Genomic DNA, 16641 nt, shown 5'->3' with positions numbered 1-16641 from the left:
TTGATGAAATTGAGGAATAGAGAACGTATTTAAGACAATGTTCAGTAACAAGTACGAATAGGATTATATTCTTAATGAAAAGAATAAAACAAAGTATATTATAATTTGTTTTTAAAAACATAATGTTGATTATTCAAATTGTTTAAGATAATTAAAGATTGTTGTTTATTAGACTTGAATGTCAATAATTGTTAATATGTTAAATGTTAATAGAGGTTGATATTTTGATAATTTGATTTTGATATTTTGATACATACGTATAAGTATGCAAATTTCATGTGGGAATGAAACAAAATAAGATCTTTTTGCACGTAACAACGATCCAATTCTAACAACTTCGATAATTAAACTGATTATAATTCCTACATCCACCGCTTTAAATCATAGGGGGCATGTCAAAACCTCTGATTTTTTACACAATCGGTATTTCAGAATATATAACATAACAACATAGCCCATAAGATGCCAAGTCTCCATACCACAGCCTTAGTAAATGTCTGTACTCCGTATAGTCTGTGTCTATATCTCGTCTGCGCTGTATAGTTGTTACCAGAGAGGAAATTTCCTCTCTACTGGTATAATGCAATAATACAGTGCAAAACAGAGAAATCAAAGTAATTAACACTAGGTGGAACTGCATTCGCGCGATATGTGACAAATGACGAAATGACAAGTTATTTGGATTCAAGGTGCAGTCTAAGAATCACGAAGATTTGAGTAAAACCTTTTTCTTTTTTTTATTTTTGTCATATACTCTAACGTGAAATTTCTGCGATATGTTTTGATAAATCGTAAGTACGATCTTACGACAGAGGTAAATGGCGAGTTGTCAAATGCAGCGTAACACAATCACCGCATTTCAAAGGTAAGGTTGTTTATAATGTATCCAACTAAAAAATTGAATTTTTGGTTTTATGTCAATATTTAGCAATATTTATTACAGTTTATAAAGATAGATCAATTTTGTATCGTACAAAATAATAAGTAATATACATTTATTATATCAATATTTTACACTAAATTTATATTCGCTATTAATGCATCTATGATTGAATTAAATTGCTACATTATTTTTTAACTGATACAATTTAGGACATTAAGAAATGTAACTATTAATAATTTCATTGAAATAATTTTAAAAAGCCTGACTTATGACGATCTATGTTATGAAAGTGTTCTCAATGTTTGAGACCATAACATTTGATTTATTACTCCATTCAATTCCAAAGTTGACATTTATTTTGTTTCATAATATTATTATAAATGTTACCTATTTATTTTTCAAATAATCATTTTCATTGAAAAATGCATATATTGACAAAGTAGCTCTTATGTTTTTGTTAAATAAAAAATTATATACAGAGGATCATCTTGATTGTTGACAATCAAATAAGATAGAATTAAATGAGTAAAAAAATTAATAAGGTAAGACTATATAAAGAAAAATCCAACATTACTTATTGGACATCACAATATTAATATTATATATTTGTATTAATATTATTTGTTCTTAGATGGGCAAATCGCGACTATTGCCATTGAAATTGCCATCAACCACCAATATAGTTAATAATGGAATAGTTAAAGGAAAGATATCATTTGTCCGAAGATTAGCAGTAGGATTTATGATTTTAGCTACACTTGGTTTAATATATGTACCAGCATACCATTCAGCTCAAGGCCCATTTTTAGGCTTAGGTGAGACTCCATCTTCTCCAAAACACATTGGTGTTTCACATTTGGTAGCCTCAGTAGGTATGCATTCACTAACATTGCTAGAGCTTTTGTTGTGTTATAAACTAACAAGACTTGATATGTAAATCTACTTTCACTTTTCTCTTTATAATTATTTGTCAGTTACAAATTTAAATTCTATGGACTATAATAATGTAAGCTTAAAAAATACTGTAAGAATTACATAAATAAGTATAGTTTATATAGAACATATTTACATATTACCTACTATCATATTAAATACCCAATGAGTCAAGGATTTTTTTTAGAAGAGAAGGAATTCTTTTTATAATGATAAGTAGTAGGTAATTTATTCAGTTGTATATTCATGGGAATTCATGTTAGAATTAGCAAAAAGAAAAAATAAATTTGAATAGTAGAAAAAGTATCTGCAGTATACTTCAATCTTCCTTTTTCCATCCACTTAATGTAGAATGCTTGAGTGATGCTATAATAAAATAATTATTTAATTTTATTAAGCATGCATATGAAGTCAAAGCTTAAGGAAAAGAATTTCATGAATACAACTTTCCTTATAGAATTAAGATAAAATATTTCTGTAAATATAAATAATTTACAGCGCAATTGCCAGGATGGGCATATAATACTTCAAGAGATCTTTGTGTATATATTCATCCAGAAAATACAACTTCAGTTTTAAGTCCTAATGATATATGTTCTTCATCACCATATCTTTTCATAGTTATTTGTTCAGCTGTTACAAATATCCAAGCTCGAACAGCTATAAGAAGCACTTGGGCTAATAAAAATAATTTAGATAATATATATAACTCAACTGTAAAGATAGCATTTCTTTTGGGACAAAGTGATAATGATACACTTAATGTATGTATTTATGTGTAAAATTTCTTAAATGAAAACTGTTACAACAAAACCAATAACAAATTACATTACAGAGTATAATAGCTGAAGAAAGCCATCAATACAATGATATCATTCAAGAAAAATTTTATGATACTTATAATAATTTAACATTGAAATCTGTAATGATGTTGAAATGGATAACATCAAATTGTGGCCAAGCAAAATATCTCATGAAAACAGATGATGATATGTTTGTAAATATTCCTAGTTTAATGAAAACTTTACAATCAAAGTCACTAACTGATACATTGTTAGGTTCTCTCATCTGTAATGCTAAACCTATTTTAGATCCAAATAATAAATGGTAAGTAATATACATATCATAATATAAATATAAGATAAGAATATATAGAAAGAGAATCCATACAAATGTGTTTAATTAGGTATACACCAAAATATATGTATTCAGGGAAAATATATCCTAATTACTTATCTGGTACGGGGTATGTAATGAGTTTAGATGTGGCATTTAAATTGTATCATGCAGCATTAACAACACCATTACTTCACTTGGAAGATGTTTACATTACTGGTCTCTGTGCAAAACATGCAAAAGTACGACCTGTAAATCATCCTGGATTTAGTTATGTTCCACGTAAACTGGATCCTTGTACATTAAAAAATGCTATTACAACACACAAAGTGAATGTATCCAGTATGTATATTATATGGAACAAATTGAATGATACAAGTCTCTCTTGTAGTAATCATTCTCATATTGATAAGAAATCAGTTACATTAAGCAGAAGTGGTAGAAACATTGGATATTATACAGTGAAGAGAAGACCTATTAACAAATGTGTTTAAATTAACTAAAATTTTTAAGTATTAAACTTGTTATTTATTATTGATTTAATATTTATTAAAACAAAATTCTCTATAAGTATTATGATAATTATAAAACAGAGTCGTACTAAAATTATATTGACGAAGAGAACTTTTTTTAAAGCTACAATAAGAGAGATTTGTAATTGATGTTTGAATAAAAGTTTTACAGACTATTTTTCCATTTGAATAGCAATAGTTTTTAAGAAAAATATTGTCAATTAGACTTGCTCTTATGAGTTAACTTTATTTTTTATGTAAAAAGATTTAAATAATTCGGAATTTCCAATGATGATATCTTACTCAATTTAATATAATTTTAACAAAAACTAGAAAAGCAAAACTAGAAAAAAACTATATAAAACATGTTACAAGTGTATTAAATTACACTCTTTGTCTAAATTGAAAGAATTTCACTTTGATATTTTCTCACAATTCTAAGAGAATTGTTATGAGAACATATGTATATATACATGCGTATATTTTGCTATTTGTACCTATTGCCAGTAAGTCTTAGTAGTTATTTCTTTAATAAAAATTTATTTAGTTTAAAATTTGTTCAATATTATAAAACATTGGTATATTTTCTTATACTCAAATATCGTAATTATTTTAGTAATCATTTGCGTAATTTTAAAATTCGCCGCTTGTTATTTATTACCTATACATAACGCTATATACAACTTAGTAATTTTAGTTGAGACTATTAAAAGTAGGAAATTCATCCATCCAATTTTGACTGTATGTATTTTGCGCAAAATACCATTGTTAGTGTCGTATTATGATATTTACATATCAACGACACATATATTTAACTAGTATGAATTTGATGTAGCCTATTGTATGCTGAGGATATATAAAATTTTGTAAAAGTTCGTTATAACGTATTAATTAATACTAGTGATATTCATAATAATAATTACATTTCTTGTACTCCAACTAATCGAAACGATTACCATTTTATACGATATTTTAATGATTATGGATATAAAAAAGAATTACATTCCTTGCTAATCCTAATGCAAAATGCATTATTAGTACACCAATGTTTAAATCAATTATTAGCTCAATTAAGTAATACGAATTCATACTCATTAAGCTTGTTGAGTGAGATTCGTTCACTAGTGAAAGCAAAACTAAGATTATTAACGACTCTACGGACTATTCTAGTGGCCTTAGAGAAAAAGATCTTGTTTTATTTTATATAAATATATTGCTAGAAAAATTGAACTTTAAAGTTTTTCTAGCATATTACGAAATTTGGTGCTATATAGCAATTAATTATACGTTCGCCGGATGTACTTTTTTACAGATCATCATTTAATTTTTATGAAAATTAAGTTTTACATGATAGTAAAAATGTATTTTTGAACATAAAATCGATAAAATTTAATAACAAATTTTTATTAAAAATATTACCACGCTTGTTGTTTCTTGGATGGACTGTACACAAGTGCATACGGTATTGATACATACGAAAATTTAACGATGCATTTATCTTTACAAATTTATATATACATATATATATATATATGTATGTACAACTGATTTGTTACGCGCGTCTATTAAATTGTCAAAAATTTGTGTCCATTAATAAATTGTATAACAAAAAGAAAAAAATATTGTTAAGGGTATGAAAAACGTATTCTTTTCTAGTTTTCCTCCCATAAAAAATGAAGAAAAATCAACAACATTTGTAGCAAATTATTATTCCATAAAATTTTAATAAAAAAATACCATACTTAGAAAATATTTAGAAAATTATGTTTAGAAAATAAATACACAGTAGATATCTTATACGTATTACGACATAATTATTGTATGCATAAATATTTATACACAATTATTACAAATGATTTTATAAGTATATGTGTATTTAGGGACAATATTCTTTTTTAAAATTTGTTAAGAATTTAACTGCCTTTTTTTTTCCTTTTCTCTCTCAAAATTGGATCTCTTTCAAAATCAATACTAAATAAATTCTCTAATCTTTCCTTTAATTCTATTTTGGAATATTTTTTTGGAGCAGATTCTTCGGTATTAAAATGTACAGCCTCTAAACTTTCTGTTAATTTAGCTAATTTAATCTTTTCTTTTTTATGTAACTTTGACAGTTTCTTTTTCTTTATTTTAGTATTTAAATAATCCACTTTCTTTTTAAAGTATGCATCTGATATATCTGGAAGCATCTTGGCTGTATCAACTTGCTTTACAGCTAATTCATTACAAGAAAGTTCTGTTTGAAATTTGATCTCTAATGTTTTAATATCTTCATCTTTAATCGAAGATAAGTCATTTTTGTGTGATCTTTTAAATTTCTTTGCTTGAGAACCATGCAATTCATCTTCCCATGTATCAGTGATATTAGTGAGATTATATTGATTATCTTGATCTTTCTTCTTTTTTAATTTATTCTTCTTCTTTTTACTTTTTTTTGTTGGTGAAGATGTATCTGTATATTCGTTTTCAGTATGATCATTTACTTGATCCTGAATGTTTTTTTTAGCTACAGAATGCACTACATAATTTAATGTATTATCTTTTTCTTTTTCAGCACTTTCAATATCACAAGAAATTGAACTTCTCTTTTCTTTCTTTCTTTTTCTCTTTTTACATTTTTCTTTATTTTCCTGTCTTAATTCTCCTTTTACTGTGGCATGTATATTTTTTTTATCACTATCACTTACATTACATAAAATATTTAATTGATGACTTAAGTTATTTATAAGTCTTCTATTCTTTTTATTAGTGGTTTTACATTTTTTTTTAATCATTACACTTTCAGTAGAAGTCATTGGTAATACTATGTTTTCATCATTAATCTCTTCATATTCATTATTATGGGATATGATATTGTTTTCCAATTTTGTAGTGTTTAATAAATACTTTTCTTGTTGGGCAATTCTTTTCAATTTTCCATTTAATTGTAATCCATGTCTGGCTCCTTTATGGGCAGTTCTACCACCACATAATTTAAATAACTCTTCATCTGTTAAAGAAACATGTTTGATATTTTCTTCAGTATTTTGTTTTTTATGCATAATAGAATTATTTTCCAGTATTAAGTTGCCATTAAGTAATGTAGTAGTTTTAAGAAAATTTCCATATTTAGATTCATTTTTATTTAACTCTTCTTTAGGAGGATCATTAGTTGTATTTTTTTTTGAAACAGATATTGAAACTTCATCAGTTTGTGATTCAACTTTGATACTACTAGCTGCTTTATTAAAAGCATGTTCCCACCAATTATTCCAATCTGTATCTTTATATCCTACTCCTGCTGTATCAAATTTTAATTTTTGTTTTAAAGGTTCTGTAATGCCACTTTCATATTTACCTAAACCTTTACCTATATCAATAAAATATGAAAAAACATTTACAAATGTTTATTACAAAATTTACATAACAAATTTATTTAACAACGAAGTACACGCATAAACATTTAAATACATAATACTCTAAAGGTATTAAATGTAATAGTTATAATATAACTATTGTTATATCATAATAATGCTTGTAAAATCATACCTTCCGTCCAGCCATATTTCATAAGCTGAGATTTTGCAAAGTCATTCATGTTTAAACTTTCGTTACTATAATCTTATATAAAAAAGTGTCATTTAACAACTTACAAATACAGCACAATTTACAAATGATACATGTTTTCATTAACTAGAAGTAGAATTTATCTAGTGAATGAAAACTATACTATTTGCTGAATATTCTGCATATTGAAATTTCCATAACATCCGTATTGTGGCGCTACTGTACAACTGTGAGCTATCATGCGATTCACAAAAATTTTGTCCAATTTTAATATCAAAGGAATTTTCATAAATATTCTCTTTTTTAATATTTTTATTTTTATTATTTTAACATAAACATTGCATTATTAATTTGGATTTCTTGCTCTTATTTCAATAATATTTCTTTGTATAGTATCTTTTATACATATTATTTATATGTACTTTGTTAATAAAAAAATCTTGAGATGAATATTAAACATGAAATGATGTTATCATTATTTTTAGGGATTATATAATACTATTAGATGAACAACTTTTATTTAACTAAAATAAAATATAGTAAAAGTATATTTTAGTACTGCGTATGTATCATATACTACACAAAGAGGATGCTCAAGTCTTCAGATAGATCTGCAACTTGTCCACGGTTTGACGTTCGTTAGCCAACAAACACATAAAAAATGGCTTTATAATACTCGTCTTGTCTTAACGTTACGTTTGCCATGATAATACACCATTATACAACGAAATTTATTCGACTTATAGTACCAATATTGTTTGATGGCAAGGAAATGAACAATTTCAAACAGTAGATTTGACGAAACACATTTAATATCTTGTAACAATATCATCGGAATATTTAATTATACATATTAAGAACGAAACGAGGTTTGTGAACTTTATACCTTTACCAATATTTGTGATATTTTACGAAATTTGCATTCATTTCTACTTTTATATAATATCATTGGATTCTAATGTTGTATAAAAAAATTTTGCGCAAACATTTTATCTCAACTATACCTTCATTCGATATTTAATATCGAATAAAATAAATGAAATTAATAAGCATCTTACTTTAATTGATTGAATTAATGAGATTAATGTTGTAGAATTATTTTACTATAATGCTTATAGATATATTTCGTGCACTATTACTTTTTATTTTCAAAAATAACACATTTCTTTAATCAGTTTAGGTATATATTGATATTATAAAAAGATGGCATTGCGTGAATTGGTGGAGGGTGACTGCGGTGGACCCAGTTCTTTAATTCATTTAACATCGCATTTTGTACGTGATCATGGATTCAAAGAAGAAGGAATACATCATCCTTTTGATCATGTGGAACCTTTCCAAACTTCAGATTCAGACCAGTTAGTTAAACAATTTTTAGAAGAAAATCCTTCATGTCCTCAAACATTTAGAATGGATAATTTATTGCAAGAAATGCGTGAAATTGATCAAAATATTCATCCACCTATAGCAGCACCAGGAGTTGCTCAAGAATTAACCAGTTTAGATACAGCTTGGGCGAATCAATATCTTGAATCAGGACGTCATTTTAATGTAATTCTCATTTTACCATTGGAATTCATATATTAGCAGCATTATAGTATAAAACAAATATTTATTACAAATTTGTATTTTCTAATTAATACAGGAACACCATGCTGATGACATTTGGCATCATGAGATAGAGCAGAATTCAAACATTATAACTCATCAAAAACATGAACTTGGATTAGGACCAAAATGGGCAGAAGAATATATAGAACATAGCAAAGATACCATACAGAATAACATAAATATGGAACACCCAACAGAAGCAATAGAAAACAGTGATAATCCTAACTTTGAATATTCAAAGTTTATGAAATTTATGAAACAGGAAGGAGATGTTCCCATAAAAAACAATGAAGAATCACTGCCAGATGTTCAAAATACAAGTAAAGACTGGACAGAACAATATGAAAAAGATAATCAAAAGACTGAAGACAAAATTTCTACCAATAATAGTCAAGAAAATGAAGTGACAGCTAAGATAGAAGAAGTAGCTGCTGCTAGTAATTGGATAGATGAATTTGAGAAAGAAAATATTTCTTCAGGTTGGTAGACAGATTAGTACCAAGTTAGTATCTATAACTAATTCTCCTTATAGACATATTTATAAAAACAAACTTTTATTCTAGAGACAGACAATTATGAATCTACATTCTTGAAGCTTCAAAATGAATGGGAAAAGATTTCATCATCTGGGGAACTATCTTCCAAGCATCCATGGCTTTCAGAATATGATACTTTTTATGATCCATTTAAAGATTATGAATTTCATGAAGAAAATCCTATGAAAAATGTTTCCAATGCATTAGAAGAGGGTAAAAAAAGATTGGAAGCTGGAGATTTACCAAGTGCTATACTTTGCTTTGAAGCAGCAGTACAACAAGATGAGAAAGATTCAGAAGCTTGGTTACTTCTTGGTAAAACTCAAGCTGAAAATGAACAAGATCCATTAGCTATTTCTGCTTTAAAACGTTGTCTAAGCTTGGATCCTTTAAATGGTGCTGCTCTTATGGCGCTTGCAGTTTCATATACAAATGAATCTTACCAAAACCAAGCATGTGTAACACTTAAAGAATGGTTACTAAAAAATGAAAAATACAAGCATCTATCAGTACGAAAGGCTAGTAGTCCTGAACAACAATCAAAATCCAATGTGTCAACTATTTTGTTTGAGTAAGTAATAATAAGTTTAACAAAATACACATATATAGAGTAATATCTAATATTCTTCTTACTTTTTCTAGTGACGTACATGAAGAAGTAAAAGATCTTTATATTCAAGCTGCACGAATGAATCCGTGGAATGAAATAGATGCCGATGTACAGTGTGGATTAGGAGTCCTTTTTAATTTATCTAATGAATATGATAAAGCTAGCGATTGCTTTCAAGCAGCGCTGCAAGTACGCCCTGATGTATGTAATAAATCAATCTTTTGTAATGCATATTAGCAATTGTTAATATATTATCGAAAACGTAATATTTTCGGAAGGATTCTAGATTATGGAATAGATTAGGTGCGACTTTAGCTAATGGTCAAAAATCGGAAGAAGCTATAAATGCGTATCACCATGCTTTAAAATTATCACCTGGATTTATTAGAGCTCGTTACAATCTTGGAATTTCTTGCATTAATCTTGCTGCATATAAGTAAGTAAAATTTTTACATTATGTACAGTTTTTTACATGATTAAATTATTTATTTTTCTACAGAGAAGCAGGTGAACATCTTGTAATAGCGTTAAACCAACAAGCTGCTGGTCGTGGAGTTCACGGTGAAAACTTTTCACCGAAAGCGATGTCGAATACCATTTGGTCAACACTGAGACTTGTCATTTCGCTTATGCACAAATATCACTTAAATGAAGCTATAGAAAACAAGTATGGTTAACAAATAATTCTTAATAAAAACTATTAAATTTCATTATATAAACAGTGGTACTCTTTATTATTTCAGAGATCTAACAAGGTTGAATAAGGAATTTGAGATTGTATAAAATATTGTTGACTTCACTAGTTAAAAAGTATAAAATCTTTTTGACTTAGTGTATAAGATATCGTAAAATAAAGTAATTAAAAATATTTTTCGTAGTTGAAAAGTGTACATAAAAAAAAGAACATTAAGAAGATGCTATCATATAATTTTTTTGTTATAAGAAGGGTTAAGTTACATATATTAGATGTCAAAAAACTAATTTGTTGGATACGTTTGGTAGATATACAACTTTTTATTGTTTTATCTTATATAAATTAAAAGCTATTATACTATAATAAAATTGTTATGCATTTAATAAAAATTAGTTAAAATAATTGAATCCCTGAGATAAAATAATTCAATAAAGAAAAATCGGTAATATCATATGTAAAAAAAGAAATGGAACGAGCGATCCTGAAACAATAAAATAATTTCCATCCTTCTTTTCCTTTCTTTCTTTAAATAAATAAATAGCATTATAAAAATATGATTACATAATAAAGAAGCATTCTGATATGAGTTACAGCTATGTATTATTTCTTTATAATTTATAAATATCATAGATCACTTCTAACATAATTATATTACATTTGTAACAAAGAGAAATTAATCCTAAAGGCACATTAAAGTTACATATAATGTAACATTCAGAAAGTGATGAAAATACATTATAGGATCAACAAATATAATAAAAAGTAACTACTTTAGCAATACGTGATTTCCTAAACACATGCCACCCCGCCCTTAGCGGTTAAAATATAAACAATTTTTAACAAATTCTTAGAAATATTCAAACAGCAGTCAAAAATACAATGATCGTTACTACAAAATTTCTTAGTTCAGTGTACAAAGCAATCTATTACGTTAAATATTATATATAACATTGTAAAATTTTAATATCTATATGCTTGGTTCTCTGTATAAACTTTTCATAATTATGATTCAACTATTTCATTAGCTAAGGGAAAGATAACATACGTCTAGATATAATACAATATATCTATATAGAACATTTCAACAATCAATAATAGGTGAATTAATTTTATCTATAGTATTTGTCATTAGTTTCTGACAATTTGTTATATATAATACAACTTCTTATCCATAAAAAATCTTGTGCACGACCAAGATTTTAATCAAGATCGAGCATTTTAAATAATTGCATTAAAATAAATGTGTACCTTTAAAAATATACAAATGATGAGTATATTCAATAACGATTTGTAAATTTATAGTTGTATTCAATAAGAAAAAACATCTATATAAATGAAAAAAGTGTCTGAAATGTGATCACAGAGATAGAAAGTCACTAGTTACGTTAAACGCCAAGTAATTTTAAGCAAAAAGTTATAATATATGAAAGTCGTGCCATATGAAAAAGTATCGTTTTCAACAAATTCGATTAAGTACAATTTGTTTCGAATCTATTTTCTCTAGAATGTATAATTTTCGTGCAACACAATTTTTTGTTGCATTTAGATCATATGTTTTTTTTCTTTATAATTAAAATTGGACCTATGCTATCATCAAATGACGATAAAATTGATCAGTAGAAATTAGTGCTCACAATTTTAAAGTCGATAAAAGTTGTTGTCCAGTTTCTATTATTAAAGATTTAACATGTTCGGCGTGCATAATTTGATTACACATTTCACTGCATTTTTGAAATGTTATTACATCATCTTTTGGAAGAACACGGTGTAAACTTTTTAAGGACAACGTATGTGGTAGATAATTCAAAATTGCTAAAACGATAAAAAGTATATTATAATACAATTTAATATACTTCAGCATAAATATATCGAAAAAATTTACCTTTCATAATTTGCGTGTATAAACACTGCAATTCTTGTCGAGAGTTCGATACAGCAATCTTATTTTGCGTTAACTCAATTAAATACTTCCATTCAGAATCTTTAGTATACATGTCCTAAATTTGTAACACAATTTTATGAAATTCAATCATAAAAACAAATTGAAAATACCGTAAAAGTAGTGGATTGAAATATATGGTATTTACCTTTGCATATTGCACAATAGCTTGAGGACAATTATCCATTAAAAGTGTTGTTGTTTCTTCAGTATTTTGAATGCACAACGCTTTTAAAGATAAACTGCCATCAATCTCTTGTGTTTCAAGAAATTGCTTAACTTCATATAAGCACTCATTTGGTATAAAATCACAAGATAATACAGACTGTAATTTAAACAATTCCGTTGGTATAGTTTTTTCAGAGTCAGTCTTATCGATATCAGCTAAATCTTTTAGATCGCTCACATTCAAAACTTTTTGATAATCTTTCGCATACGGTGGCATCCCGTTTAGATAATGAGGTCTAAACTTCACAAATATGAAGTTATCATAATTTTCTTGTACGTTTTCTTTATTTTCTATTTTGTACACTTTTGTTTGTGTTAACTTGCCTAAGTATGATCGTACTAATAGTTTAAAAGCTTCAACCAAAGCGAAATCCGTGCGTATTTGATTTTTATTTATAACAGACGAATCTATAATCAATTTTGTACTAAAGTAGTTGTGAAGATATTTTTCGAGAAATACTTGTAATGTCATTGCCGCATTATGCCCATCTCGTCCTACTCTTGATGGTAAATATTCTAAAAACACCTGTATAATTTGATGAAGAGATAGGATTCCATCCTCTTCGATTAATTGTATTAGAATTTCAGCAAATGTTGAATTTTTCTGACGCATTAACGTTCCGGCGAAGTCTGAAAACGTAGGAATCATTGGACTTCTCTTTTTCATCGCCGTCATATCAAACAACAGGTCCCAATGTTCTAAAACTATTTTCTTGACACATAATGCTGAGACTGGTTCAAGTACTTTCTCTGCTTGTTCTTGTTTTTCAGCTTGTATGTATAAGAGTGCCAAAGCTAACTTGACTAATTCGTCCGTTTCATATAATAACAAAAGATGTATTAGTTTTTCTGTAGTATATTCTCGTAATACGGGACTACTGAAAATCAATTTCAGTAAGTCTGGTTTCTTTAATTTACATATTATTTCTACAATATTAAATCCTTGGAACAAGGCATCTGCTTCCGGACCACTTTTCATCGTGAAAAGTATATCAGTCAAAAACGTAACGAGACCCGGTGCATCTTGACTTGATTTCCTAGATAATACTTCTGAAGGTTTTAAACCTGACATTTTATAATAGGGTATACAGAAATCCCAATCTGAGTCATATTCGGAACGAATATAATAGTCTCCAAGCAGTGCGCATGATTGATTATACAAGTTCTTCAATTTCAATCCATTTGTATTTGCGATGTCATCAAATTCATTAATGTCTGAGAAATTATACACAGCGTCTTTAGCTAAACGTATCAAAGCATGAGCTTCTCCTAACAAATGTCGGTATGTGCTAGGACTAGAAGATTTATGACTCCTCGCTGCGTTTAAAACATCATAATACAAATTCTCCAATTTAGGTAAAATTAAAGAATATAAAGTCCAAGAGTTTTCTGCTTTGGCTAAGAGGATTAGATAATTTTTGCTATGTAATAATTTCTGTATCCCCAGAAATGGCCTTAATCCTATTAAACAAACAGGCTCAGAGACACTAGGGCATGTAACTCTTACATTTTCTATATCATTAGACATTCTAGCAACATGATGAGATAAACGTAGTGTGTAAGATTCAAGACCAGCTTCAGTCAATGCATGCAAAGCAGTATGCTCCAAAGCTACATGATTAACAGGTGCAGTAAATGGATAAGTAGTTAAACAAGTTGCATCTGTAGGATTTGAGCTAGTAGCAGAGAAATGATAAAGATATCCTTCTTGCAGTGTGCATAAGAAGCAACTTACGCCCTGCAAATATGTATATTTATCTGATCTGAGGATTGATTTTTTTAAACAAGAAGTATTACACTCCTTCCTCATGTATAATGGCTTCAATAAAGAGCAGCTGAACAGTTCAGAACTTCCATCAAGTTTATTATTAGCTGCCATTACTTTAAGAGACAATAAATTTTTTATTGTATAATTTTCTGACCATCCTAAATCAGGAGAATTCGTTTTAATTATAATCCTTATTTCTGATGGGTTTAATACGAAAGGATTTAATGCATGCCCAGGTCCTGCTCTTTCCAAACTTATAGATGGTAAATTTATAGTCAAGGGTTGTGAATTTCCATCTATAACTTCTTGATCAATTAATCTTTGTAATTCATCCCTTTCATTATACACTAAATGATCCAAATTTATAACAGTGTCATTATTATTAGATTTTATTTTTCTGAAATCTCCTGTCTCCAGTTTACTCCATATACTTGTTTTGGAACTTCTATGCCTCCTACCTTTAAATTTTGTACTTGTTCCACTAGAATCATTGTTTTCTGATACAATATAGTGCAGATCTTGACTAGAACTTTTACATTTTGAATTTATTCCTTGCAATATTGTGTTATCATCTTGATTAGTCATATTATTACTGTTTTCCACAAGAGAGGAATCAGTGGATATAGATGTTTTATCAATAGATGAAGAGTTTGTGGAAGTTAGAGAACTCAATTGATCAATATCTTCATACATTGAATTAGTCAATCGAAAAACACATAAATTTGTTTTATCCATAATTGATATAAAATCTTCAACAATTTCCATGTGTGTAGGAGAAAATGAAAAGCCCAAGGACCATGGTCGAGCCTCAAAATCTATAAACTTCATCTTTGATACTTGCTGTGTTTCAATTTTAAATTCATGTAAAATAGCACTATTTCCGGAAGCTACTAGGAGGTTGCCAGTACTTTGGCAGCAAGCAATGAGTGTAGGTTGCACATTTAATGGCAACTCTATCATTTCTAAGCTATTCAATGGTCGATTTAAACTTGGAGTAACACGCCCAGCTATTCTAGCACGCATAGGTTGACTTTGATCTTTCACCATAGCCCAGTTAACATAAATTCTAACAAAATTATTAATTGTTTTCCCTGTATGATTATTAATGCTTGCATCTCTAGATAATTTTGATTCTAACGTTACAACATAATCTTCTTTGGTACAGTGCACCATTTGATTAATCATATCAACTGTTGGAAAAACAGTATGTAGTTTAATATCAGACATCATTAATTTCCAAACCTCAACGCAATGAGTTGACAATGCTAGGAGTAGCATTTCATGTCCAGATGCATTTGCTATACAGCTTGCAGTTGGCTCCTCAATTTGAGTGATATTTTGCCCCAGAAAATTATGTACTGTGATTACACGCACCATGTTGATTTTTGTGCTAAAAGAGCTCTTTAAACATACCTGTCTTACGTATGAAAGAAAATTACTATATCTAATTATAGTAAGTTGATCACCTTTGCAACTAAATTGAACATGAATTCAAGTTAATAATTATTTTGTTTAAATCTGATATAAAACTTATACTTTTTTACATTACTACATGATGTAATCGAGCAATATTTAAAGATATAAATTATTATAAAATTCGTTGAAGGTTATTTTACATTTTCAAACTATTAATACATAAGTTACTTGCAAAATGTGTGACAGAATAATAAGTTCGTTGTTTTTTCGGAATCTTTCAGTATCAACGAGATATAATATATAGAATTAAGCGTAAGAAGATATCACCGAAATATCCCTTTCTTTCTGCTCTGATTAATAGGTATATATCTTAGACCGCCCAAAAATTCGTGTTAACGAACTCAATGACGCGTACTTTGACATTTCTAATTCATGTTTTATACATTTAATACCTTCATTATGTGACAAACATTGAATATTGAAAGTAACAAATTACGATAAAGTACGAGAAAACCAACTAACGTCGTATGGAAATGAGCACTACGATATTTTATACATGATTTTGTACAATCTAAAAACACTACGAATATCACAAAGTAGAAGAATGCAAATATAGCTCGTTCGTTTGACAGATCTTTTAATACGCGCATGTACATTAATGATTAGAACACAATCGCGCTACATACGCGCTCTACTAGTTCTTGCCCGCCAAATGCGATAAATATGCTGTTTCGAAATGCAAGGTAATTATAAAATATAAAATGCAAAAGAACTCTGTCCAGAAATAGTTAAAAAAATATAAAAACGAGTAATCTAAATGTTAATTTTTGTAACGATTTTTAAAATATA

At 28.0% G+C, this 16641-nt stretch overlaps 4 protein-coding genes across 6 annotated transcripts; 2 read left to right on the top strand and 2 right to left on the bottom strand.

Annotated features, from left to right (window-relative positions):
- The first annotated feature begins 332 nt into the window (after positions 1–332).
- LOC138185620 (beta-1,3-galactosyltransferase 1) lies at positions 333–4156 on the top strand. Of its 2 annotated transcripts, none has more exons than XM_069124693.1 (5): positions 333–865; positions 1515–1755; positions 2315–2580; positions 2652–2923; positions 3003–4156. In XM_069124693.1, the coding sequence occupies exons 2-5, from the start codon at positions 1515–1517 to the stop codon at positions 3424–3426; spliced, it is 1203 nt and encodes a 400-aa protein (XP_068980794.1). In that variant the 5' UTR covers positions 333–865; the 3' UTR covers positions 3427–4156. The 2 variants fall into 2 exon arrangements, with proteins under 2 accessions (XP_068980794.1, XP_068980795.1); XM_069124694.1 differs by having other exon boundaries at positions 334–865; positions 1515–1698.
- Positions 4157–5214: 1058 nt separating this feature from the next.
- Positions 5215–7312, bottom strand: LOC138185618 (G patch domain-containing protein 4). The gene is made up of 3 exons (XM_069124691.1): positions 7136–7312; positions 6973–7046; positions 5215–6793 (listed from the first exon to the last, which is right to left on the bottom strand). The coding sequence occupies exons 2-3, from the start codon at positions 7019–7021 to the stop codon at positions 5358–5360; spliced, it is 1485 nt and encodes a 494-aa protein (XP_068980792.1). The 5' UTR covers positions 7022–7046; positions 7136–7312; the 3' UTR covers positions 5215–5357.
- A 198-nt stretch (positions 7313–7510) lies between these two features.
- Pex5 (peroxisomal biogenesis factor 5) lies at positions 7511–11031 on the top strand. Of its 2 annotated transcripts, none has more exons than XM_069124690.1 (8): positions 7511–7859; positions 8171–8541; positions 8636–9080; positions 9165–9708; positions 9780–9948; positions 10026–10183; positions 10247–10414; positions 10491–11031. In XM_069124690.1, exons 2-8 carry the CDS (start codon positions 8194–8196, stop codon positions 10528–10530), a joined length of 1872 nt encoding a protein of 623 aa, XP_068980791.1. In that variant the 5' UTR covers positions 7511–7859; positions 8171–8193; the 3' UTR covers positions 10531–11031. The 2 variants fall into 2 exon arrangements, with proteins under 2 accessions (XP_068980791.1, XP_068980790.1); XM_069124689.1 differs by having other exon boundaries at positions 8166–8541.
- LOC138185615 (BLOC-2 complex member HPS3) lies at positions 11023–16462 on the bottom strand. The gene is made up of 3 exons (XM_069124688.1): positions 12529–16462; positions 12324–12438; positions 11023–12253 (listed from the first exon to the last, which is right to left on the bottom strand). Exons 1-3 carry the CDS (start codon positions 15751–15753, stop codon positions 12072–12074), a joined length of 3522 nt encoding a protein of 1173 aa, XP_068980789.1. The 5' UTR covers positions 15754–16462; the 3' UTR covers positions 11023–12071.
- Between the last annotated feature and the right edge of the window lie 179 nt (positions 16463–16641).

Source organism: Bombus flavifrons, chromosome 12, assembly GCF_040668555.2.
Source record: "Bombus flavifrons isolate JBK064 chromosome 12, iyBomFlav1_principal, whole genome shotgun sequence".
NCBI classification, from domain to species: domain Eukaryota; kingdom Metazoa; phylum Arthropoda; class Insecta; order Hymenoptera; family Apidae; genus Bombus; species Bombus flavifrons.
The sequence above is the reverse complement of the archived record's forward strand: the minus strand, read 5'-3'. Positions and strand labels throughout refer to the sequence as shown.